Source organism: Pagrus major, chromosome 8 (genome assembly GCF_040436345.1).
Source record: "Pagrus major chromosome 8, Pma_NU_1.0".
Classification (NCBI taxonomy): domain Eukaryota; kingdom Metazoa; phylum Chordata; class Actinopteri; order Spariformes; family Sparidae; genus Pagrus; species Pagrus major.
The window spans coordinates 7,041,250-7,064,946 of NC_133222.1; the positions used below are offsets into that span (position 1 = coordinate 7,041,250).

A 23,697-nucleotide genomic window follows, 5' to 3' on the forward strand; every position below is an offset into this window, starting at 1 on the left:
TTTATGTGTATTTTGCTTGTGTGTATGACATGGTAAGACTTTTTTGCCATTTATTAATAGGAGTTAAATGTCATTCAAATGAGCTTTTCAAATCGTTTGAGTTGTTGAACCTAGTTTTCACAGGACTAGTCACACATGTAACATAATTAAAGTCATGTGCTGGGGAAGAATGATGTCACTCTGGGGATATTCACAATCACTGAACGACAATAACATGTCCCTCCTCCGACCACTAGATGGCAGTCCTATCTGTCTCATAGCCTGTAGAGGTCCACCAAGTTATGGGAAGTTTTAGAGGAACCTTCACTTATTTATGTTTTTGTTTTTAACTTTATTCTTTAAATATATGAGTAGAGAAAAAACACCATTTCTAAATCACATTGCAGATATGTTTTACATGGCCCATATCGGTAGGAAATGGTATATCATTACATGTTCATTTTTCATGTCTTGTTGCCGTTTTAATAGTTGTAATTATTTATGTCTTATTGTATATATATATATTTAAGAGAAAGGGCTTTATGTGTGTCAGCAGGCCTTTTGTCATGTCACAGGAGGGAAAGTTCTTCAGTGCTGAACTGGTCAACAAAATCAATTATGATATTTTTGAGTAAGTCTTGAACGCTCTGTTTTAGCTATGGAGTGGGACATCTCGCCTCTGTTCAATCTTTGATGAGAGTTGCTCAGGCTCATTACTTAACAAGCAGGATGTAGCCAATCAGAGTAGGGCGGGTCATGTTGAACAAGGTAATGTGATCTAAACATTGCCACTCAGCTGGTAACCACGGCTGCGGTACAGCTATATATATTTTATATATATATAAATATATATATTATGTAACGCCTGTGACATAGTGATGCACATAAGTTACGGAAGTAAAGGCTCGACTCCAAACCAGGCGTACCAGAGTAACTCCCTGTGGCGTGGACTTCAGGCTTTTTCTCTTTGCAGCACTTTTACATGCACAAAAATGCAACATAACTCAATAAAAGAGAGGCAAAAAAGCATAATATGACCTTGTTAACACAATGAGCGTTTACTCATCGGTAATGTGGATGTAATTGTTGGTAAAGGCAAATATAAGAACAAGTAGAACAGTCTGATAAGTTCAGAAAATGACATCACTTTACTGAAATGCAGCCTTTAAAACCAGGATAAGACAACACTTATGACAAATCATGATAAAACGAAAGATATATATTTTTCCAGCCCGAACACCAGTGCTTTTCCTCCAGGGCAAGATGTCTGCTTATAGTTTGTCATGACAAAATAAAAACATATTGTGGTAAATCAAATATTTAAAATTATGATTTAGGATTTAGACATTTTCTGACAACATGATTTTGACGTACCATCTCATAATTATAACTAACTATAAGCTTTTTTTGTTTTCTACCTGAGTTTTCAGCTTTTTCTTGCGTGATATTGCTTCAAAAACATTTTACCATTATTTTTGACAGATATTGTGACTGTGATAAGATTCATGATTAGAAGGAATAATCAGATTTGCATCACAATTGTCATTTTCACTGAAAAAACTGTTGCACTCACGATGATGTGACATTTGTGACACTTCTCACATCATCAACAACATTTGTAGGTCTTGTCATCTCTGCAGCTCTACAGTACTTCAACTAAGACGCAGTTTGTCACATATTTTACCTTCACCGAAACATCTCAGCTTCTTCAGTTTGGATATTGCATTTGTCCAGAGTTCGATTAATTGTGTAGATGTCTCAAATGGCCAAATCAGGAGTGATGGTTGTAATGTTATCCCTGTTCTCTCCCATTACATCCTTACTGGGTTAGTAAGTAAGTGAGTAAATGAATGAATGAAGGCAGCCCTCCTGCATGAGATGCTGAAGTATGACGCTGTTCATCAGGAACACAGGAGCTTATAATCATCTTATGAAATATTCATAGTTGTTGCCATTCAGCCTCTTTAGGAGCACAGTCAGGTTTCTTGTTTCAGCGTCAGTTTAATTTAGCTGGAGGGTAAAGACACACTCTGTAAGGCAGATTAGACATTTGATCATTGGGATTATTTTCTCCAGAAACTCATTATTACTTTAAATATTATGTTGATTTTAAGGTTTTTAATGGGATTACCAGCTCCTGTATATTTTATTCATATATTTTATTTTGTGTTCTGCTCAGATTAGAAGAAAAAAAGTGTCTGAAAATAAATTAATGGTTGAGGTAAAGATATTTTATTTATATTTGTATTATTTCAGGCTCAGTACAGTTAATATTTGGAGTGTAGAGCTACTTTTTAAGAAGATTAAAAACTGTATAACAATCGAAAAAGGAGACATAATGAGTGTCATGATTAATAAAATAGATGTATCTGTCGATTTAGGCTTTAGTGGTTGCTGAGTGGAGTTATGTGAGAGTAAGTCGAGCAGCAGCAGCAGCAGCAGCAGCAGCTGAACGCAGCGCGCTGCTGGCCGGCTGCGCCTCCTTCATAATGTATGGAGAGGACAAAAGGCTGCACGGGTGGATTTCAGCGTCAACTTTGAAAGAGCCGTAACCCAAACCTGTCCCATCCCACTCTGACGGCTTCTCGTGCAGCTGAGAGGATGATGCCTCTTTTTCCACCTGCAATCTGTCTAATAATCACCGACAGCAGGTAAATGAGCCCAGGAGGGACCTCTGGGTGCGCGTATATAACGAGGAGCGCAGAGCGGAGAGAGACAGGAGGCCTGCGCTCGGAGAAACTTTTGAGTCCCGTGGAGGGGCTGAGACGGAGCTGCAGCAGGGTGCCACACCCGGTGGAAGATGCTGGTAGGTCTGGGAAAACGTCAGGAGTTTTTATTTTGTAGCGTGTGAAATGTTAGAAAAGGAGCTGAGAGGTTTTTGCGTCCGACAAATCCTTAATCTTTAAAGTTTAAGGTAGCATACATCGGTGTGAGTGCTTTATTTCCGGCTTGTGTCGCACTAAATTAACTTTATTTTCGTCTGAGCGTAATCTTGATTTTGTCTGACGTATGCAGGCTGATTTGGGCATCACTGGAGTCCATCATCGTCGCCACTGCAGTGCGCGTCCTGTGCGTAAAAGGGCGCAGAGGAAATGTGCTGTAGGCCATGCGTAGATACAGGAGCAGCAGACGGAGAGGGAGGAGGGAGGCTTGGATTACTATACTGCCAGTGGGTTAAGATGCTTACCAACTAATTACCTGTCCACTAAAATCCCCTGCCATACAGCCTAAACAAGCAGGGAGCCGTGAGGGACGGAGAGATGGAGGTATGGAGGGTAAACTGGCACAGAGTGGAGCAAGAGAAAAGTCATCAGGTCACCCAGATGAAGACCACTTCGAGGTTGTTTTCTCGTCTTTGATTTTAAAAAAAAACGTCTGGTTGTGAAGATATTCTGCTCCTGGAGGCTCAACAAACAAGTTTCATCTTGTATTTTTGAGAGCACTAAAGTTGTGTTGTGTGCTTTGAGGATATTGGATCATTTATAAGGTAAGAATCCAAACAAAATCCACTTTTAAAATGAGAGTAATCGGGCAGTTATACTCTCTTTTTGGCCTATAATGAGCATTTATGACCTCTAGCCAGGCTCATCACAACACAAACAAATACAACACATGAGTAGTTGTTCTTTGGAAATGATGCTTTTTGATTTCTGCTTTCATAATGTGAAGATGTGAAGATCCTGGAACTAGCAGGTGATCGCGCGAGATGCGGTGGATTTGACAGGAAAAGACTTTATTGGAGAATACTGAACTATCAGTGAAGTGTCAGTCATGTGTAGACTGTCAGATTATCACCCCAGACAATGTGACGTTCACTGAGAGGAAAGAGCGACCAAGACATGAGGAGCAACTTAAAAAACATTCAGCCAAACGCAGCAGCTTCAGCACATTTCTGTTTATGCTCTCTGTCTCTCTCTCTCTCTTTCTCTCTCAAGCTTTTTACTCTATTGATCTCTCCCGGAAACGGAAAGATGAGCCCTGCTTTGGGACCCATTTGGAGCATCTCAAAAATCACTTAGCGCATCATTCCCTACAGCCAGAATCAATCGGAGCAGCAGCAGAAGACCTGCTCCTCCACCGAGCGGCATCGCATCATGGAGGCCAGAGAGTCCCCAAAACACTGAGGCCCACAATAATCCTGTAATAGGGATGAATAGGTGCTAATTTACGGGCAGATTTTCTCACACTACAGGCCTGTGTGTACCAGATGGCGTGGCTGGATTTACTTTACTACAACAAAAGATGAGGGAAGGACGCCGCTGACTCTGATACCGCTTATTTCCACTCTGCGTGCTGACCCAACCTTTACAGAGGTCAGCAGGAGTTTTACAGGCGGAGCAGCAGGCAGGAAGTCACAGACGCTCGGGTTTTGAGACAGCTCTATGTTTGCATTGTATGTTGGGCGTTGGGCTCCAGTCATATCTCCTCCTGTTCTGTGTATGGCACTGGTAGAATTCACTGTCACAGCACACTATCAGTGAATTACCATAGGGCCATAAACAGAGTAGAGACAGAACCACACTGCCTGTTGTCCTCATCCGCTTCAACCCGGGGGTGAAGTTCGACCATCTTCTTTGCCCATTTTGGCACTAGCACATTTTTGCTTTGTTTCTCCTCGCTTGAGCAATCATGTGTAGTGCCAATATAGGACAAGAGAGACACCCAGCAGCTTGGAAAATACGTTTGTCTGTCTGCGAGAGGAGAGACGGGAGGATGAGCTATGGATCTGATCGATTTGCGTCGTTCCATCTCAGATATCATTGGTTGCCATGGAGGCTCGAACACGGCACGTAACCCGAGCCCTGCTCGTCACACAGATCTGGTGCACTCTCCCACAGTGTTTGGCAATGGTAGAACTCACTCTGGTGGGCTTGGAAGGATCCGGTGGTTCTAGACTTGCCAACAACTGGCCGAGAGGTTTGACCTGCCCGCCACCACGGCAGGACTCATCACAGGAAGACGGTTGTTTTATTGTAGGAGAGGGTGTAAGTACACGGGTGTGGTTGTTGGGCGTGTGAGTGACTGCAGGCGGAGCAGTGAGGGGTCTGAATTGAGCATCCCCCCCTGAGTGTCCTGCAGTCGCAGAACATCAGAGAAACTCTGCAGGGGATGCAAGAAGTTTACAGTTTCTGAGGGGAAGAAGAACAAAATGAGCCACGTACAGAAAGTCCAGTAAGTCTGCTGGTTAGGAAAAACATCCCCAGAGATTTTAAATCCTCTTTGTGTTGCCCGTCTGTCCTTTCAGATGTATGATGTCCCCTCGGGGTCGTCTCGGCCAGGAAGATCACACTGAAGGTATGAACCAAAGGAGACTTTGGACCAATGGGCCGCGACACATAAATCTATACACACGCCATTAAGCACTGAGTTGACTATCATCCACCCCGATCAATAATTCAATAAATCAATATTGTTCTTAAGTGTTTGGCTGTGAAGCCCCCAGCTGAGGGCCTGGAGTTGTAAAGCCTCAGTGTGTTAGCAGGTAGCAGCAGCAGCTAACTCACTTTATGGTGCAACCTGATCCAGCTCAGTCACGTCGAGGCGCTGCAGAGATTCATCATAAGTGATGTCAGTGCTGCGTCAAACCATTAAACCACCATGATGAACTGTTACAGTAACATCTATCAAACCTGCAGGGCTTTACAGTTACGTCCTCAGTGGTGTTTCTGGGAATTTGAGAGGTTTTAACGACCCGAGGAGTTTACTTCTCTGATCATTCAAAGCTCAGAGTCAAAGGTCTTGGAAAGTATTGAACTTGTGCCGAATATACTGACGTTTTCCAACTCACTTTGGAAGATTGCAGATGGCGATGTCGATATATGCACGTATCTTTTTAAAATGTACACATTCACAGGACAAAATGAGTAAACTACTCAAACATTTGTGTTGCATGTGCGTCATTAAAGCGTCATTATTTCCAGCCTGCCATAATGGCGGAAATGTTCGTTTCGGACTGTTCACAATGTTTCATTTAAAAAATATAATCTGTAACATTTCTGCATTAAAATGTATAAAAACATCTCAACTTTCACAATTGTTTTTCTTTAGGTGTTTACTTACATTATCTCAAATGTTTTAACAATGTTTAAACTCAGAGAAATCCTTTTTTACTGAAGGTAACAGTGTATTTCGTTTGGTCGCCTGTTACTGTAACTTCCAGGAGTCAGAGAGTGATGAAGGAAGTCAGTGAATGTGACTAAACATGTCGTGAATAAACTTTAAAACGTTACTTCGTCCATGAACATCAGATAGATTTTCAGCAGCAATGGTGGTTGTTTAACAACAAGGACAACAGCTCCCATGATCCCTTGCTACTCACGTCTTTTGTTTTGTGCATGCATCCTGTATCCTGACATAAAACATATTAATATAAAGGGGAAAGCTTTGAAACATAATTTAGACAACCTTGTGTGGGGATAAAATGTGTGGAAACAATATTTTTAGATGAATAGAAGATTTAGAAAAACACCTCAGTGTTCCTGAAGTCCTGACTGTGGCCCTGAAACCTTCTGGTAAAGCAGAATGTTTCCAAAAATGCTGAATATTTCTGGCACAGTTACAGTAAAATGTGTTCAACAGGATGTCTGCAGGTCCTTAAAAAGTCATTAAATAATTCATTGGATTTGTGAGGTTTTAATTGCCACAAACATTTTATCTCATCTAATTTATCCATCTTATAATTTCTTTTCGCCGAAATGAGTCAAGCTCGTCTGAGTAACATCCACATTTCTGATGTTACAAATCTTGAAACCTACGACTGAAACTAACGCTGTCTTTTTAGTTTATACCTGCAATAATCTTTTGACTAAATATAGATTAACCAAACTCAATTTAACAACCATATTCCTTCATAATTGTCCAATAATCAGTCTGAAATTTGGTTAAAAATGATCCCGAAAAGGTCTTAAAGCATTGAATTAAAGTGACACCCTGTACAAGAATGACTGCAGCCTTTAAAATTTAAATGTTTCACTTAAAAGTATTATAATTAATGATTTACCATATGCATTATTAAGAACATTATGTTGTAGCAAAGTGTGAGAAAAAAGACAAAAGGTGAGGCCAGGAGGAAAACAGAACAGAGGGATGATAGAGGATAAATGGCAAGAGTCCATTATTTAGTAAGTCCACCATCTGCGCTTCTTTGTAGAGTCTGAGCAGTCGGAGCGATGAGCGTCTGATATACGTTCATCATGTTTCAGTATGGACTCTGTGAGAGTCCATTATGGCCGACTGCAGAGGATGTGAGGTTAAGTGGTGCCAGTGGAGAGCGCAGAGAGAGGAAGGAGGGAGGCCGACACGCTGACAGCTGGTACGAGTGATTAGACCGTGTAGTGATGCAGGGAAGGCATCAAAGCTCTTTAGGGAGAATCCCTGACAGGGAGGAGGAGGCCAGGACACACACACACACACACACACACACACACACACACACACACACACACACACACCTACACACACACACACACACACAGAGTCCTGAACTTCCTGGTTGCTAACACTGCCTTTAAACTGAGCACACAGGGCCAGCAGCGTATAGGCTGAACAGGCCATCTGTCATTCTCAGATGCATCATCGACCAATGGATTATCAGCAGGAGACACACACACACACACACACACACACACACACACACACACACACACACACACGTTGGTAATACAGGAGAATGAGTGGTGTCATTAGATTAGATTGGGTGTGGCGATCTCCTCATTAATCTCTCACACTAATGGCGGTTAAATTGCTTTTGTCTCGACCGTTCCTCTGTGCTGTACATCACTGTGTTATTGCATTAAAGGTATATTACACTAATCTCAGCATGTCGAGTCTGAATTTATCGATCGTTCACAACATTCGCTCAGACTACAAAGACAAAACACGTGACGTACTGACACCTCCTGATGATTTATCGGTGGACCGGTTCACCTTTTGCCACCGTGATGAGAGAAGAGTGAAGGAATGAGGCGTTTGAGGTAAATCAGTAACATAAAGTCTCAATTATCTGAGAGAGGAGAGACATCAGCTACTATTTCCTGCAGCATTAGTGACTCACCTTTAGCCAAACGAAACACAGTGTTCAGTTCAATAAGGATCTTCAGCACACACACACACACACACACACACACAGAGGGAGACTCTGGATTACAGTAATCCAGGGACAGGGGGGTATTTTTAGGACTTCATGATCAGAGACAGACAGGATGCAACAATCGAGGAAAAGAGATAATGATTGTCATATGACCAGCTGGATCTTCTTGGAACAGATTTAATTACGTAGCGTCTGATTCAGAAAGCTAATTCAGCATAGAAAGCTACTGTGAGTAAGTATCAGAGGGGACTTTTTGTGAATGGATGTGAAAATTAAACCAAATAAAAGGAAATCATTTTTTTTTACGCTCAGTAAGTTAATGACTGAACTAAAACAAACACTGTAAGTACCTGAAATATAATCATGGCATTCATCATATAAATGGAGCCGATAGTTAAAACTAATCATTTGTACAAGAGGAACTAATTACAGGTTATGAGAACAGATAGATTGTGTAACGCTCAGGGATGATGATCACTATCATTAGCTACGACAGGGAAATGGAAAATATTACTACGTCTTTCCACACAATGCAGCTTTAAACATCACGGGGACAATACTCATGTGTCAGTGTTCGCTTTATTAATTAGGATGGAGAGAAAAGGTGTTCCAGTTCATGTTCTGTAGGTCCGATGGAAGAAGACAGGGAGGAATATTAAGCGACAGTGAGTCATATTTAAAATTCTGTAACTGGAGACACAAACCCTGTTTCCTACCCTGTTTTACAACACTGGTTGAATAAATCTTAATCTTAATGTGTGTGTCATTTCCTCCCATGATCGTCACAGCAGAGCGGCAGAACACACTTAAGATTCAAGAACTCAGGAACCAGAGATGTGAGATTGTGACTTCAGCTTGACTTGACAGAAAACAAATGACTTGAGAGGAGACCAGCACAATATCAGGACCCTGAAACTGAGGCAGCTAAATGGAATTCAGCCATCTTTAATTTTCAGTATTTACACCTGTTACTGTTTTGTTTTTTATCACTGGTAAATGTCAAAATGTCTTCTGTAGCAAAGGTCTGTTGTGTTTGGGTTCAACCTCATCACCTTGCAGATTATCTCCATGACAGCTACTCGACACACACACACACACACACACACACACACACACACACACACACACACACACACACACAAATACACCGAAGCAAACCACCGTCCATCTGCCACTGCATCCTATAACCTTGACCTCAGTGCGGTGTGACTGTTTGAGTGAGAGGTTCATTAAAAAAAAAAAAAACTGGTGCTAAATATAGGCTATTAACAACAGGACAAACAGTGACACCTTTAATTAAACCCACTGCAAGGAACACTCAAAGACAACAGAGCTATTACGCCCCCTAGTGGCAAAACAGTCACTCGTGAGGCTCTGTGGTCTTTTAAGGACTGCTGGTCCAGCTCCTCCTCCTCCTCTCTTCTTCTTCTCCATCCTCTCTTCTCTCAGGTGTTCCTGATGATGCAGTTAGACCCTGCTCCATATTTAATGGACGTCGAGGCACCAGGAGCTTCTCTTCTCCAGACAAACCATCTCTGACCCGCTGGGAGCTCTGTTGTCTTTCTCCTTTCCATTAGTTGTTTTTCTTTCTTTTTAGGATGGAGGCCTGGGAGTTGCAGCTTGGTTTGTGAATTTAGTTTGTGGGGATTTTATTAGTTTAGGGACGGAGGTTCTCCAGACTCCTAGACTGATTTAAGTATTATCTGTAATTAAACTCACATCTTTTTGCAAACTTGTGCTTGTCACAAGGTTGAGCTGACTGTGTGTTTTGTGTGACCGTAACAATATATTTACGTGCATGTAGTGTCGGTCGACTGATTATCTGTTCCATCATTCAGCATTTTTCTGATGATTTGATTTTTTGTTTTTCAGCCGAGTGCAGACAAAATACTTTTATTTTAAAACTGACGCAAAGTAACTGAAGTTATCAAATAAATGTAGTGGAGTTAAAAGTACAATATTTGCATCCAAAATGTACCGGAGTAGAAGAAAATGGATGTGCAGGCTTGTGTGGTTGTATAGATTATGAGTTCGAGCAGATAATTTGGTTTTGTGTCTGACACCAGACAAAATCACATACTGTCCTGTTACTGCTTCGCTTATCTGCAGTTCAGAGCTACAAAAGGCCTTCTTCTTTTCGTTATATTAAAGTGATGAGACAGAGACGCAAGAAAAAGCTGTGAGATAGAGCAAAACTGTTGTTTTTATTATAATATCTCATGCATGCTGAACTACCAGAGGATTTCAAGGTGAAGTTTAGAAAAAAAGGTTTAATGCAAGATTTAAATCAGGAGAAATGAAGCTATTCTTTATGTACAAATGTGTTTCTCTCTCGCTGATAATCAGCCTTAATCACTTGAGATGTTAATTTATAATCCACAGTTAAATACAGTATATATCACTGATTGCTGCTCCAATTAATACATTATATTGTTATTTATTTCAGCTCCCATTCAGCACTTTGTGTTTCACTTTAAATCAGAAGTCACTATGATTACATTCTGGATACTGTGACAAGGAAACAACACATGAAACAGATGCAACGGCGCAGAGACAAAGCGAGCTGACGTCCTGACCCACCGTCTCTCCATGAAACTGAACACGGTTCAGACTGTAGAGGGCGTCAGAGTCTGCAGGATGTGAAATCCGTAAGAGCACGCCTGAAGAGCTTTGGCTTTATCTCCTGAAGGTTAATACCTATATGAAAAATTGTTTCTGTTAGATACAAATAAAAAATAAACCATATGTGTTGTTTTGTGTGTAAGAAACAGCACACTCATCCTCACCTGTAGTAGTTGGGTTTGAAGGGCCCGTGTTTGCTGATGCCCAGGTACTTGGCCTGTTCGTCAGTCAGCTCTGTGAGGTGAGTGTCAAAGGTCAGCAGGTGAAGACTGGCCACAAACTCATCTGAAAGTACAAAACATACATATCAGTTAATCACTCCTGAAACACAAGAAAGGTGTGACTGTTTCAGGATATATAAGCTGAGGACTTGCCCATCTTCTTTGGCAGCAGGTAGACGTCCTGTTTGTATCGTCCCTCTGGAGCGCTGTACAGCTCTATGAGTGCCATCGCCTGACAAACAGTACAGTGAAAGTCTCTGTTAATACAACTACAGGTGGCTAACACCAGTCTCAAAGTGCCTGTATTTTGCTAACTAAAACTCTGTAAGTTAATAACATGAAACATATGATCTGACCTGAGTTGTAGCAGTGATGGAGAGGACGAGCGACGGCACCGTGGAGCAGCTCAGGTTCAGCAAACGACCCTGAGAGAGCATCAAAAAAACATACTGTGATGTGACAGCAGCCACTGATAATAACCTAAAGACATGTAAAGGAAAGCGTATTATCTCAAATAATTATGTAAAAAATAATCCTCAAGTCTCCCTCTCTATGTCTCTATGCTGCACTGCTAGATCCCATAACAATGATCAGGTAAAGGTGCTCCTGGTGGTCGACTTATCTTGGATCAGACGTGCATATGTAGAGCTATAAGACTCAGGTAGTGCTATGTGAAGGTTTAAAGTGATAGTTTGGGTCTTTTGATGTGGGGTTGTATGAGGAACTTATCCCTAATCGGTGTATGACCTGCAGTAGATGACCATCAGCTCCCCTCCTGTGTGGAGAAGCAGGGAAGCATAGCATAATGTGCAGCAGGAGCCCAGTTCAGAGCGCACTGTGGGGGATATACTTCACAATAAATTGGTTTCTGTACATTATCCCTCGGTGTGGGTGTATGATAATTAAAGTATCACCACCTCAGCGAGCAGGACGATTCTCTTCCCATCCGGCCAGATCACATGGTCCACCTGAGGCCTCACGCGCTCCCACCTCAGCTCCGCAGTCCGCAGGCTCGCCTGAGAAGGAAGAGTCCATGTTTTACACTGACAATAAGGAAGCACACAGGTTTATACACGCATAAACACATGCACAAACTCTAGTCTATGTTCACACCAGGTCTATCTCGGTGCTGGAGTGCCCCATGTTGCAGACGATGCAGCCGTTCTTCATTCTGTCCAGATGTTCCCTCACCACCACGTTCTTATTGCCTGCAGAGAAACAGAGATGAAGTTAAACACGATCTTATTGTTGTATTGATATTTTTAATTAGAGCTTATAGCAGAGGACAGCAGTTACCTGTGCAGGTGACGACCATGTCTACCTGTCTGACCACTTCACTCAGTTTAATCACTCTGAAGCCGTCCATGCTGAGAGGAGAGGAGGAGAGAACAGCGTTTTGTTTTCTTTTTTAAGCAATAATTCATGATGTTTTGCTGCAGCGTGCCTGACAGAGTGAAGCACACTTCACATCCGTGCTGATAAAAGCTTCCTGCATTCATACCAGGCCTGAAGGGCACAGATGGGATCCACTTCTGTGATGTATACGACAGCACCCAACGCTTTCAGGGCAGCACAGCAACCTTTGCCGACCTGCAAGAAGAGAGAAAAGAGGTTGGCAGAGCTGCTGAGATGTCATCGTTCTTTTATACGGAAATTCCTCTTCGTACTGACCTCACCATATCCGCACACCACCACCTGTTTCCCTCCAAACATGACGTCAGTGGTCCGCTTCAACCTTGAAAGAGGAGAGTTCAACACAGTCAGACTGTTGTTCTGTGCTGCAGCAGTGGCTTCACTTGTTAGTTAATTACCCGTCCAGTATGGACTCCTTGCAGCAGTAGAGGTTGTCAAACTTCTGCTTGGTCACCGAGTCGTTGACGTTCATGGCAGGGACGCACAGCTTGCCTGCCTTTGACAGCTGGTACAACCTGAAACACAGGCGGAGACACACACATGTGAGCTGGAGAACGACTTTGTGAACTCGTAGGAACGTCGATCTAGTTCTGTGTGAAACTAACCGATAGATGCCTGTAACACTCTCCTCCACGATGCCTTTGAGCCTCTTGAACAGGCTCGGGTGCTTCTTGTAGATCCAGTGGGTCAGGTCGCCTCCGTCATCCAGAATCTGACAAGAGTGGAAAAACAAGCTAAACCCTCCAAAAGTCATTAAAGGTCCCTGATTGTAAAAAGTGAGATGTCCTGTCTTTTTTTGATGAAAGTATCGAAATGCTCAATCCACAGAGAAATGCGTAGAAAGGCCCATATTCAGAAATTTTGCCTTTAAACAAGCCGTGATGTTAAAACACAGTGGGCAGTGCCTGCTCAGGCCTGTGAGAGCCGACCAATCAGAGCAGACTGGGCTTTTTGGGAGGGGGACCTTAAAGAGACAGGCGCTACGATGAAGCGTTCAGTCAGAAGGCGAATAGAGGTCCCACAGGTATGGAGAATATGAGAAAAATAATGTTTATAGGCACCCAAAATAAAAATATTGACCTGAAAATGAACATATTATGGGACCTTTAAAGCAACATTATGTAGAAATTGGCATTTTGTGACAATATGAGTGTTTGCACACAGTACCATGTTGGGCTGCCAGGTGTTCCCGCCGGCACATTTGTCAATACACCACCAGAAGTCGTCCTCTGATTCTCCTCTCCATGCAAACACTGGGATTCCTTGAGATATAGAGCGGGCGATACTTAGAAGAGAAATTGAGCAAGTAAAAAAAACACCAGATGAGTCAGGTTTACACAGCCGGTCGTACCTCGCTCAGCCAGAGCAGCAGCCACAGCGTTCTGGGTGGAGAAGATGTTACAGGCCGCCCAGCGACACTGAGCCCCCAACACGATGAGAGTTTCAATCAACACCTGCAACAGAGCGCAAAAAACACCTTCACCGTCTGTCTTTTTATAGGTCGCGCATTGTAGAAAGTGAGATTTCCTGTCTTTCTTGATAATGAAACATGTCTAGTTGCGATACAAGTAATAACCCTCTCTTTAAGGGGAGCCCCTTAAATAGACAGGCACTAACAGAGAGTTCAGACAGAGGATGAATAGAGGTGCTGCAACAATAGACCGTAAAGAAATGAAATTCTTTGAATATTAAAGAATATGAAGCGTATAATATGTAAGAATTTTCATATAAAACAATTTTCATATAAAACAGGGATAAAATACGGTGGCTACAGTTAGCAGCAGTTAGTGGCCCTCTGGTGATATGTGGCCCCTCATTCTTTTGAATTTTGGCTTATTCTTACATACTGCACCTTTAAAGCTTGTGAACACTAGCTAGTAGACACCCAAAGTATGATATGGGTATCATACTTTGGGTAATATGGATAACATGACACTCAGATGTTTGTGTGTGTGTGTGTGTGTGTGTGTGTGTGTGTGTGTGTGTGTGTGTGTGTGTGTGTGTGTGTGTGTGTGTGTTGAACTGACCGCTGTCTGTGCAGTGATGTGTGTGCAGCCCAACACTTTGGCTCGGGCCAGAGGTTTCTCCCCACCGGCTCGTTTCCTCAGGACCATCAGAGCTGGCATCTCTGAAACATCACAGACCGATCATGAACTGGATGGGTGCTCCAGTGTATATAAGTGATATTTATTTTCTCATCATCACTCGGTGGTTTGACGACTCTTTGTCTTTACCTTGCTGTGCGATCTCTATTTCTCTGCGTCCAAAATCGGCCTGTTTGATGTTTTTGATGCAGAAGTCAGAGAAGCCCTTGGAGCTCTTCTGAGCCTTGTCTCTGGGAGAAGACTCATCCTCTGAGCTGTCACTGCCCACTACAACACAGGAAATGAGGCATCATGTGTGAACATTATCAGCTGATATGATGTCATGTCCAAAAGCAGACATACTTATTAAGGTATAAGTTGTTTCTGTTGTTTCAGAAATCAGACTCAAGCTTGGTAACTCTTTTCTCTGAGCCTTTGAAGTCTCTACAAACTCTGACAGTGATTGACATGTTGGAGAAAGGCATAAAGAGCCGATTAGGACCAAATTAAAGAGACTTAAGTCTTCAGAGGACTTTTCCTTTTAATTAAGGTTCAGCTGAGGCAGAAAGCGCCGAGGCTAATCCTCGGGGGCCTGTAGTTCTCGTGCTGCCGGGCTCAGAATTAGCTCAGTGTATATATCAAAGACATGTGATCAGACTTAAGAAGGTATGCGTGTGTGTTTTCATGTTTCCATACCTGAACTGTAGCTGTCTGTAGAGGACTGTGAGATGGAGTGAGACAGAGAGCGACGACCGGTCTTGGTGGGACGTTTGTTGAATTCTTGCTTCTGGTCGGTGAGCTGTATTTGCTGTGGAGCCAAAAAAAGACAAAAATAAAGAGTTAGAAAGAGAAAAGTTGTAGTTTTAGTTGTTGTTGCTTTGCTGCTGGTCACGAGCATAAAGTCTCATCAACTTCATGCAGTTATAACAGATAAAAGTGCACATGAGCACCACCCTTCAGGGCAGATTTTCATGTCTCAGAGCCTGTCGCTATCGCACGCATCTCCTCCTCTTCTCCTGACTCATCCCTGTATCTGCCTCCGTCTCACCATCCAGTGTGGCTCTGTGAAGGCTGGGCTGCTGCCACAGGAGTCCCACTTGGCCATGTCTGCTCCCTGGCTGCTCGCCTGACTCTGCTGCCTGTGCCTCGAGTCCAGCTCCAAAAAAACAAAACAAAAAAAAAAAAACCCTGCAGGCTCAACTGAAGGCTTATTTCCTTCCTACTACAATCTCCTGCTTTTGTTCTTTTTCTTACCCATGTGGGCAGACAGCGTGTACACACCCACCGACGCAGACACACCCCCACACTGACCCCTCCTCCAAACAATACAGTGTTACCAGGTTTAATGAGATCACTGCAGAGGGAAAGGAATTAAATATGAAACTACAGTATACTGCAAGTCTATTATACTGTTACATAAATACACACACTGCTGGCTCAAATATTAAAGGAGACCTATGATGCTTTTTTGTTTTTCATGCAAATTAAAATGCAGATTTATACATTTCCATGTGACTATCACAAACAAAGAGCCTTCATTTTAAACTGACAGGTCCTCTAGTCATCATAACTAATCATGTTGCATTGGGGAAAGGCTGAATTATCAATAAGGATTTACGAGAGGAGTCTGTCATGCTGCTAATCAAAGTCCCCAAATCCTCGTTAGGAGCAATTAAACCTGAGATTGCTCATGAACGATTGTAATGACAATCTCTGTGGGGGTCTCTCAGCTCTCTTTCCTCTGATTTTCCGTTATTATTATTGTTTTTTTTTAGTCACACCACAAAATTTGTACGTTCCATAGTAAATAAACATTTCCACACAGCTCTCATTATAAATTTCATGGATGATAGATGTGTAAACAAGAACCAAAAACCCATGAAAACAAATTAAGAAAAACACTTAAACTAACACAACAAGCTGATAAGATTTGAGTTTTTTTAATATTATATAGACATGAAAAATGAGTGTGATGCTCTTCTCGTTCATTTCTTGACAACTACACACTGTAGACTATCTAAAAATGCAAAAAGCAACATCGAACATGAGATTAAATAATGTTTAGATATAGAATTACCCTTAGGACGTCTTATTTTCTTATCAGGAACACTAGCAAAGGATGTAGGATACAACAATCAAACATCATTATTGAGAATCCTTCTTTTAATCACTAAAAAGATGGTAACATTTAATCTGAAATAACAAATCCTGAATTTAAGCAGCCAGGATAAAAAAAAAACTGTTAGCCTGTAGAGTTTTTCATGTTGACATTTGCACAAAACGTGTCATATCACACGTTTACATTACACGTTGACTAAATAACTTACATATCAGGAGACAAAGGCGGCGGAAGGCTGCCAAGCCACTGTCTGCAGTTTGAGACAGCGTTTAAACATTCGTAAGCGTGACAACACTGGATATTTTTAAAGGGACCTCGGGACAATCTCCAGCCATTTTTGTGGCAACAAAACCGTGTTGTTTTAACAAGACCTCGGACGAACAAACAGTTATTTTATGCCAAAACATGATGTTATCTCTAACCCTAACCAAGTGATTTTGTGCCCAAACCAAACCAAAGCATAAGAAATAGAATAGAAAATGAAACCAAAAGAAACATGAAGTTTTAACTATTTGTGGTTTTGCAGACATGTACTTTGCCAACATTTATTCTGTATTGGACTGATTTAAGACAAATAAGTAAAAAATTATATTCACACCCACTTTCTTGAGCACTTATGCCCGTTTAAAGACCGACTGGTCATGTTAAACTCTGTTTTTGTTCTCAATAATGATTGAATACAAATACAAATGTATATAAATGTTTGAATAAGGAGACTCTTACTCAAGCAGCTGCTTAATGTTTAACACAGAGAAACATTAAGCTGTGACCTGGAGCAGTGTGAAAGTTAACTTAATGTTCTCACGCAGGGGTCAGAAAATAGGTTTGAGCTCAGCTGTTGTTAAAAAAACAATGAAAGCCAATAATCATCTTAATTAGAGTGACCGTGGGCATTAATGTGTAAAATGCATCTCCTTGGGAAACCAGTCGTGCTTTGATTTGTAGCCTGAATTCCTAATTACCTTTTGAAAATGTTCTTCTCTGTCCTTGGGATCAATAAAACCAAGGAAATTCTTGGTTGTGCTTAAAAAACAACATTATGCTGAGCTCTAGCTAATTCAACATGAAGGCCTGACTCACCGACCTCCAGAAGAAAACGTCTCCAAACACAAAAAGCACTGATACCTTGATGCAGATGGACTGCACGGCCTCCTGGTCCTTGGCTTTAGTAATGTTCACTAGACTGTACACTTTCTTCATGCTGGCTCTCACGCTGACCACAGTGACTCTGCAGAGCTGTGAGCTGATGCTGAGCAGAGTACACAGAGTGACGCTTTATGCCACACCTTCGCCTCCACGCACACAGGTGACAGGTGGAGAAGAAGAAGGTGGAAACAAATGGAGTCTTTGTGAGGCTCACAGAGGGGAAGAACAGGTTAGAGATGACGGGAAGAAAGAAGAGCTGTGAGGAAGGCGAGTGTTACTGGAGGCGACGGATGAATGCGTGTACAGTCAAGTGCACTCTGCTCTCGGGGTATACATTAAACAGACAGTAAAGAGATGCACGTACATGAACATGCTGTACATTCATGACAGAAAGGAGAGAAAGAAGAGAGCAGCTGTTGCGATAGAAGAAGCAGCAAAGTGAAAAAACACAAGCTTTGTCGTTGCATTCAGGGACAGACGGCAGCTTAGTTTTCCTCAAGTAAATCAGACAATCGAGCTGGACTGTATACTGTCATTGTTTTCTGTCCACTAAGTGACTAAAGCAGCTCAGCAAGGGTATTAAAAGACTCTTAAAGGGGCCGTTCCACAAAATTTTACACATCCTGATACATGTACAGTACATGTCCTGGAAGGTACCACACAACCTGCAAACAGCTGTGTTTTAACTCCTAGGGGAGTTTTTTAAAGTCATCAGTGTAATCTCACTTTCATAACAGATATTCTGGGTTTCGCACCGTGGTGGCGTTTAACAGCCAGCGAAGGTCTAATAAAGATGCTATGCAGCTGCATTATGGGAAATGTAAGGATTCAGTGTCCTTAACAGTCAAGATATTTCAGTCCCTGCTGCTTTGATTTTAAACATTTCTTTTTTTAAAATGTGTCTTACATGTCTTCCAACTCTGTGGATGTACAAATATAAAGCGCTAGAGTTTCTGTTTCAACCTTTACAATTGTACGCCTATAAAATTGTCGGACACACAATACATCCAAAGAAAGATCAAGCAGAACCAGAAATACGGTTCTTTATATTCCACGCGTTCTTCTTCCTGGTGCCTGCACTATCCACAAAGGGCGGAGGTGCAGGTGGGTAATGCTGGTGGTTGTGACTAATGTAGCCTCAAGATAGCTTCAAGCTGAGGTGAGGAGGTCAGGTAAGCTCGCTTCTTTCCAGCTTCTCACCTCCAGATAAAACTTGTAGTCTTCAAGCTTTACACAAGTTTCTTTTGTTGTTTTTCATTTGCAGCAATAATCTCCAAGATCTGTAAGCAGACTTAAAGGGTGACTCCACCAATTTTACACATGAAAGTGTGTTTACAGGTCGACTGCAATCGTGAAAAAACTAGTAAAAAAAACTTTTTTTTTGCTTGAGAGGAAGCTGCAAGCATTATGATCCAATGATGTCACTCATTGGCTAAGTTGCATTGTGGGTAATGTTGGCATCAGGTGTTGAAAAGCAGTCCACTGGTCTACTATCGCACACCTATGTTGGACTCATTATGGACAGTTTATAAACAAATGATCAGAACCAGAGACATTGCCATTTTTATTCCACGCATTCTTCCTCCTTTTTAAAAGTGGGCGCCTTCATTACCCACAATGCAACTTAGCCACTGAGTGAGAAATTTACCAGATTGCATGCAGCTTTGACTAGACTATATAAAATCAGCGCATTTCCCCTTTAAGTCCGTCCAGTTTTTCAAAAGAGACAAAATGGTTGCATGTGAATGTAATATGTGTGAGGGTGCTGGTCAAACATTCATCCAGGCAGCACATTGCAACCCAAATCATTAACAGCCTGAGTATATGCAGCTTCACACCTCCTGTGGAAAATGATTCATGCTTTACATAAAACGTCTTGATCAGTGTCCTTGCTCACCATGTCAGTCTTCCGAGCTTCAGTCACTTGCTCTCCCGTCTCGCACTCCTCTTCCCCATCTCTGTGCTGGCCCTGAGGTGTCCACCTGCTCTCAGCTGCCTTTAACATCTGCAACAGGTTGGGGCTGCATTTTACTGACTGATCTTGGACCCCTTCCTCTGTGGTGGCAGCAGACGCATCCTCCTTTTCCTCTCCGTTCAGCGCAGCTCTGACCTCCATATGTGGCTCAGGATACTCATCAGGTAGTGGCAGGTCCTCCCAGGAGGATCCTGTCTGGTCCTTTTCCTCCGACATGACTCCCCTGGCAGCCAGTAATGAAGTGAATTAGATTCCTGCTCAGGTGACCCAACAGGAGACCAGGTGGCGGCCCAGCCGTACCCTGCCCACATACATCTTATTTCCTTTTGCAAGCGTCTGTTTACACTAAACAGCAGCAGCTCTTGGGTTACTTTGACTAAATGTAAAGTAGATAATTAGTCCAGGATGCAGTGTTTACAGGGTCAACACTGATGTGAGCGCTGCTCTTTCATAGAGGGGAATGTAACCTGGAAATGTAGGAATGTATCTCACTTTAAATGCCATGTAGGTAGATGTCAACATGCCCTCGTACAGTCTTTTGTACCAGAAAGGACCCCCGTGTATGTTAAAAAGAAGCTCTTATACTCGAGACCTCAGGCATCCGGACTCGCGGAGCCACTTTTGTGTTGTCTCTGATAACACTGGCTCGTATCACATTGAGCACAAAATCATGAGTGCAACGCAAACAGTTACATAATAAACAAACAGGCATGTTTACACTAAACCCCACCAGCATCAATAGTGGCCCCATGGTGACCGACAACCTCCTTTTATGTGTCTGTTGCCAGGCGGAAAGACGTGCAGCCCAGGGCGTGCCAAACAACATGGGGGATTCTGTTACTGACAAACTGGAGCAGTTTTCAGATTTTATCATGTTTTAAGTTTCATATGGTGTCAAAGTTCACAGTTTTTCACGTCTGTCTTGAAATAATTGTGAGGTTGCTTGTAATAAAACATGTTGTGTGTTTTGCTGTATAATTTCCTCCTTGTGTTCGTGTGTTGAGCTGCAGTGGAAGATTGATTTGTCAAAGTCACAACGATAGAGCCTCATATTACCTTCAGACGAACTTTTAAATGTGTTTTTCATGGAAGGATGACTGTGGTTGTTACCTCAAATCACCCCCATAGACCATATTCACACGGCAGCCATTTTCCTTTTATGTTACACTCAGGATGTGAGGCTTTCCTATCGCATCCTGCAACAATATCAAACAGTAATGCTCACTAGAAAGTGGTTTAATGCTAACGTTAGCTGTTGGGTTATTAAATATGTTATTTTACCTTGAAATTAGCCCGATGTCTCTCTGGGTTTTAATTTCCTATCCTCAGGAAGTAGTGAAGTGATAACATTTTGCTGGATTCCTGATGTTTAAAGGCCTTGCAGCCTGGAGCACAGCAGGCCATGACCGCGATGTCAGAGGAAAATGATCGCTACCTGACACTGAAATCACATTAAAGGTCCTATTTGTAAGAAAAGTTGATTTTTGAGTCTCATTCCCAACTCATCAAGAACTGACCCTGTGGGATTGTAGGACAGGTCGGCCGCCATCCCAAAGCGTCTGTGGTTTGTCAATGTTCATATCAGCACCTGACTGTTGTTTTTAGAAAGACTTGAAAAATTGTATACCTCTCCTTTAAGTTTTGGTTGTTATTGAAGGTTTTAGTTCAGGTTACGTTTGGTGGGATGAAGGATGAAGCGAGAGACTTGGTCTCTGATGGTGTCTTATTAAGAAATCACTACATCTTTGAGTATTGATTGTCTTTCTATTCAATTCTTGTGCAGCTTGCATTATAAACACACAGTGATCACACACTGAAGGTCACATTTAGATAAAGTTTTAAGGTTTCTGCCCAGTGAGGCTTTCGGTGCAGCAGTGTGATACATTTGTTCCACTAGAGGGCGCAGCAGGTCCACAGCTACACGAGGAGTTTTCTCTTCACACAGACAGAAACACCCTCTGTCCTTTCTATCCTCAGTGTGAAGCCTGTGAGCAGATTTCAGATTGACTCCTTCTGGTTCGTTTTTGTGCCTGACAGGATCCAGGAGAGGTTTATGACCAGAGGGAGAAGCAGCAGGAGGGGGTGTTACAGTAACTCAGTCCTCTCTGAGGCTCTCAACGTTTCTATTCAGTGCAGGAATCTCAGACTCTGGTGTTAAACTGGCAGGACTATAAAATGTCCCTGTTGGTGCTCAGCGAGGTGTTCGCTATAACACCTTTCAAATGAAGGACTTGTTGTGGTTTTTCTTTTCCTAGCTCTCTCTCCCTCTCTTTTGAACTTTTTAGCTGAGAAGCTGTTATTAGTGTCACGTAGTGTTGATTTTCTTGATTGTGTAATTTTTCCTTTTCCCACTTTTTGCTTTTCACAGTGTCTCCCAGTAGATTTTAAACAGAAACCTGGAGTCAAGTAGGTTTCTCATGGTGCGAGAACAGATATACAGTGGAAATGTATACTGTTATACTGTAGGGAAAAAACAAAACAGAGAAGCATTCGGAGAAAATGTGGCATTGTACAATATTGTGTTGCATCTTTGCTCACTTTGCTATGAAGCCTCTTTATTGTTGTGCAGGATCTGGGTTATATAAGGAACGAAAGCAGGGAGTGTCGTTCAGAAAAGGAAAGAAATAGCAGAGTTTATATACTTTGAGAATAAGTTAGATTTAGTTACAAAAACATGTTATTTCCCGAAGTTTGTGGAGCACATATTTGGCACGGTATTTGGGGGTCCTCTTCCAAGAAAAAGCTGGAGCACATAATAAATAAACAACAAGCTAAATGATAACACAGCCAGAGAAGTCCACTGAGGACTAACAACAACTATTAGATCTGGAAAAAGTCATTTATTCAGTTTTGATTATCTCCACATCGATTATATGTTCATTTGGCTTAGGTGGTGCTCAGATGGTATAAGGAAGGAAAAAGCCCTGAAACATATTAAGATATTTGCTCCGTTCTAACTGAGTGGAATGAAGCTACAATCTCATGTAGAGACGACACAATATGCAGCTTTTGCAAAACATCTTCAGCTCAGCGGTGTTTGTAACAACACTGTAAAGTAACTGAGATACAGCTCTGCTTCTCGGAGTTTGCCCTGTTTCCTCCAGCGTGCACAGGCTGCTGCAGTGCTGCATTTCTGTTTGTGTTTGTGGTGCAGTGTGTGGTTCTTCCCATCAGGCTGCAGCCCAGCAGCAACTGGACTGAAGTCGTGATGCCCAATAAAAAGCCTGATGTGGCCGTGGAGCCAATAAACGAGGCTCTGTGCATTCATATACTTTGCACAAACCACACAGATTATGAGAAACCCCAAACAAAATGCTCTCTCGTTACCGCTTTTATTTACGGAAAACATTGTAATACATGAAGAAAGAAGAAGGGAAGAGATGGACAAATGTTACATTTGGGCTCATTTTACAACAACATGGATTACAGAGGTCATTTGCTTAATATGAGTAACTCTAACCATCACACACACACACACACACACACACTCTCTCTCTCATTCACACGCACTCAAACATCAGTTTATAGCTGTTAATACTCTCGTAGTCTCTCTCTAGTTTGGCTGATTTCTCCTGTTTCGCAGCTTGTGTCAGCCACAACATGTCAATAATACACCGTCTTTATATTACCTGTATATGATCTTCTTTTTATACTAGAGTTATACTTTTATTCTAGAGTAAAAATCACTGTTCACATTTACCACAATTATACTGTTGGAGTAAAAAAACAGGTTGCATCTCAAAGAAAATACTGCACAAGTTCATAGGAGAAGCAAAGAAGGAAACACCCCGTCAAAGTAAAACTCCTACTGACACCCAGTCAAATCTACTTTTTACAATAAAAGTACCAGAACTCATTGTCTAGAGAATTACAATGTAACGCCGTGTATTTTTAAAGTCATTAAAGATTCATTCACAATGTGGGAAACTGAAAAAGAGTATGCGTACAATAATAACACATCTAGTCTATATTTTAATGTGTAATCTCAGTTGACAAGATTTATCATATCGTTTTGACTCCATCACAAACACGAGTTGGTGTATTCACCC

The 23,697-nt window shown here is 42.0% G+C and overlaps 1 protein-coding gene across 3 annotated transcripts; it reads right to left on the reverse strand.

Annotated features, from left to right (window-relative positions):
- Positions 1-10,850: 10,850 nt before the first annotated feature.
- LOC141001156 (putative adenosylhomocysteinase 3) lies at positions 10,851-19,864 on the reverse strand. Of its 3 annotated transcripts, none has more exons than XM_073472141.1 (16): positions 19,571-19,864; positions 15,105-15,216; positions 14,559-14,696; positions 14,352-14,452; positions 13,676-13,778; positions 13,492-13,586; positions 12,930-13,036; positions 12,723-12,839; positions 12,583-12,646; positions 12,413-12,501; positions 12,208-12,278; positions 12,025-12,119; positions 11,829-11,927; positions 11,268-11,336; positions 11,065-11,143; positions 10,851-10,975 (listed from the first exon to the last, which is right to left on the reverse strand). In XM_073472141.1, the coding sequence occupies exons 1-16, from the start codon at positions 19,862-19,864 to the stop codon at positions 10,851-10,853; spliced, it is 1,758 nt and encodes a 585-aa protein (XP_073328242.1). The 3 variants fall into 3 exon arrangements, with proteins under 3 accessions (XP_073328242.1, XP_073328245.1, XP_073328244.1); XM_073472144.1 differs by lacking the exon at positions 19,571-19,864 and adding an exon at positions 17,707-17,727; XM_073472143.1 differs by lacking the exon at positions 19,571-19,864 and adding an exon at positions 17,653-17,727.
- Positions 19,865-23,697: the final 3,833 nt, after the last annotated feature.

Bases quoted from the DNA above. Each gene is read 5' to 3' on its own strand.
- LOC141001156 (XM_073472141.1), bottom strand. From the start codon at position 19,864: ATGTCGGAGGAAAAGGACCAGACAGGATCCTCCTGGGAGGACCTGCCA. The intron at 13,587-13,675 runs GTACGACCGGCT...CTATATCTCAAG, and splicing joins TGCTGCTCTGGCTGAGCGAG to GAATCCCAGTGTTTGCATGG. The intron at 11,144-11,267 runs GTCAGATCATAT...ACTGTTTGTCAG, and splicing joins CCATCACTGCTACAACTCAG to GCGATGGCACTCATAGAGCT.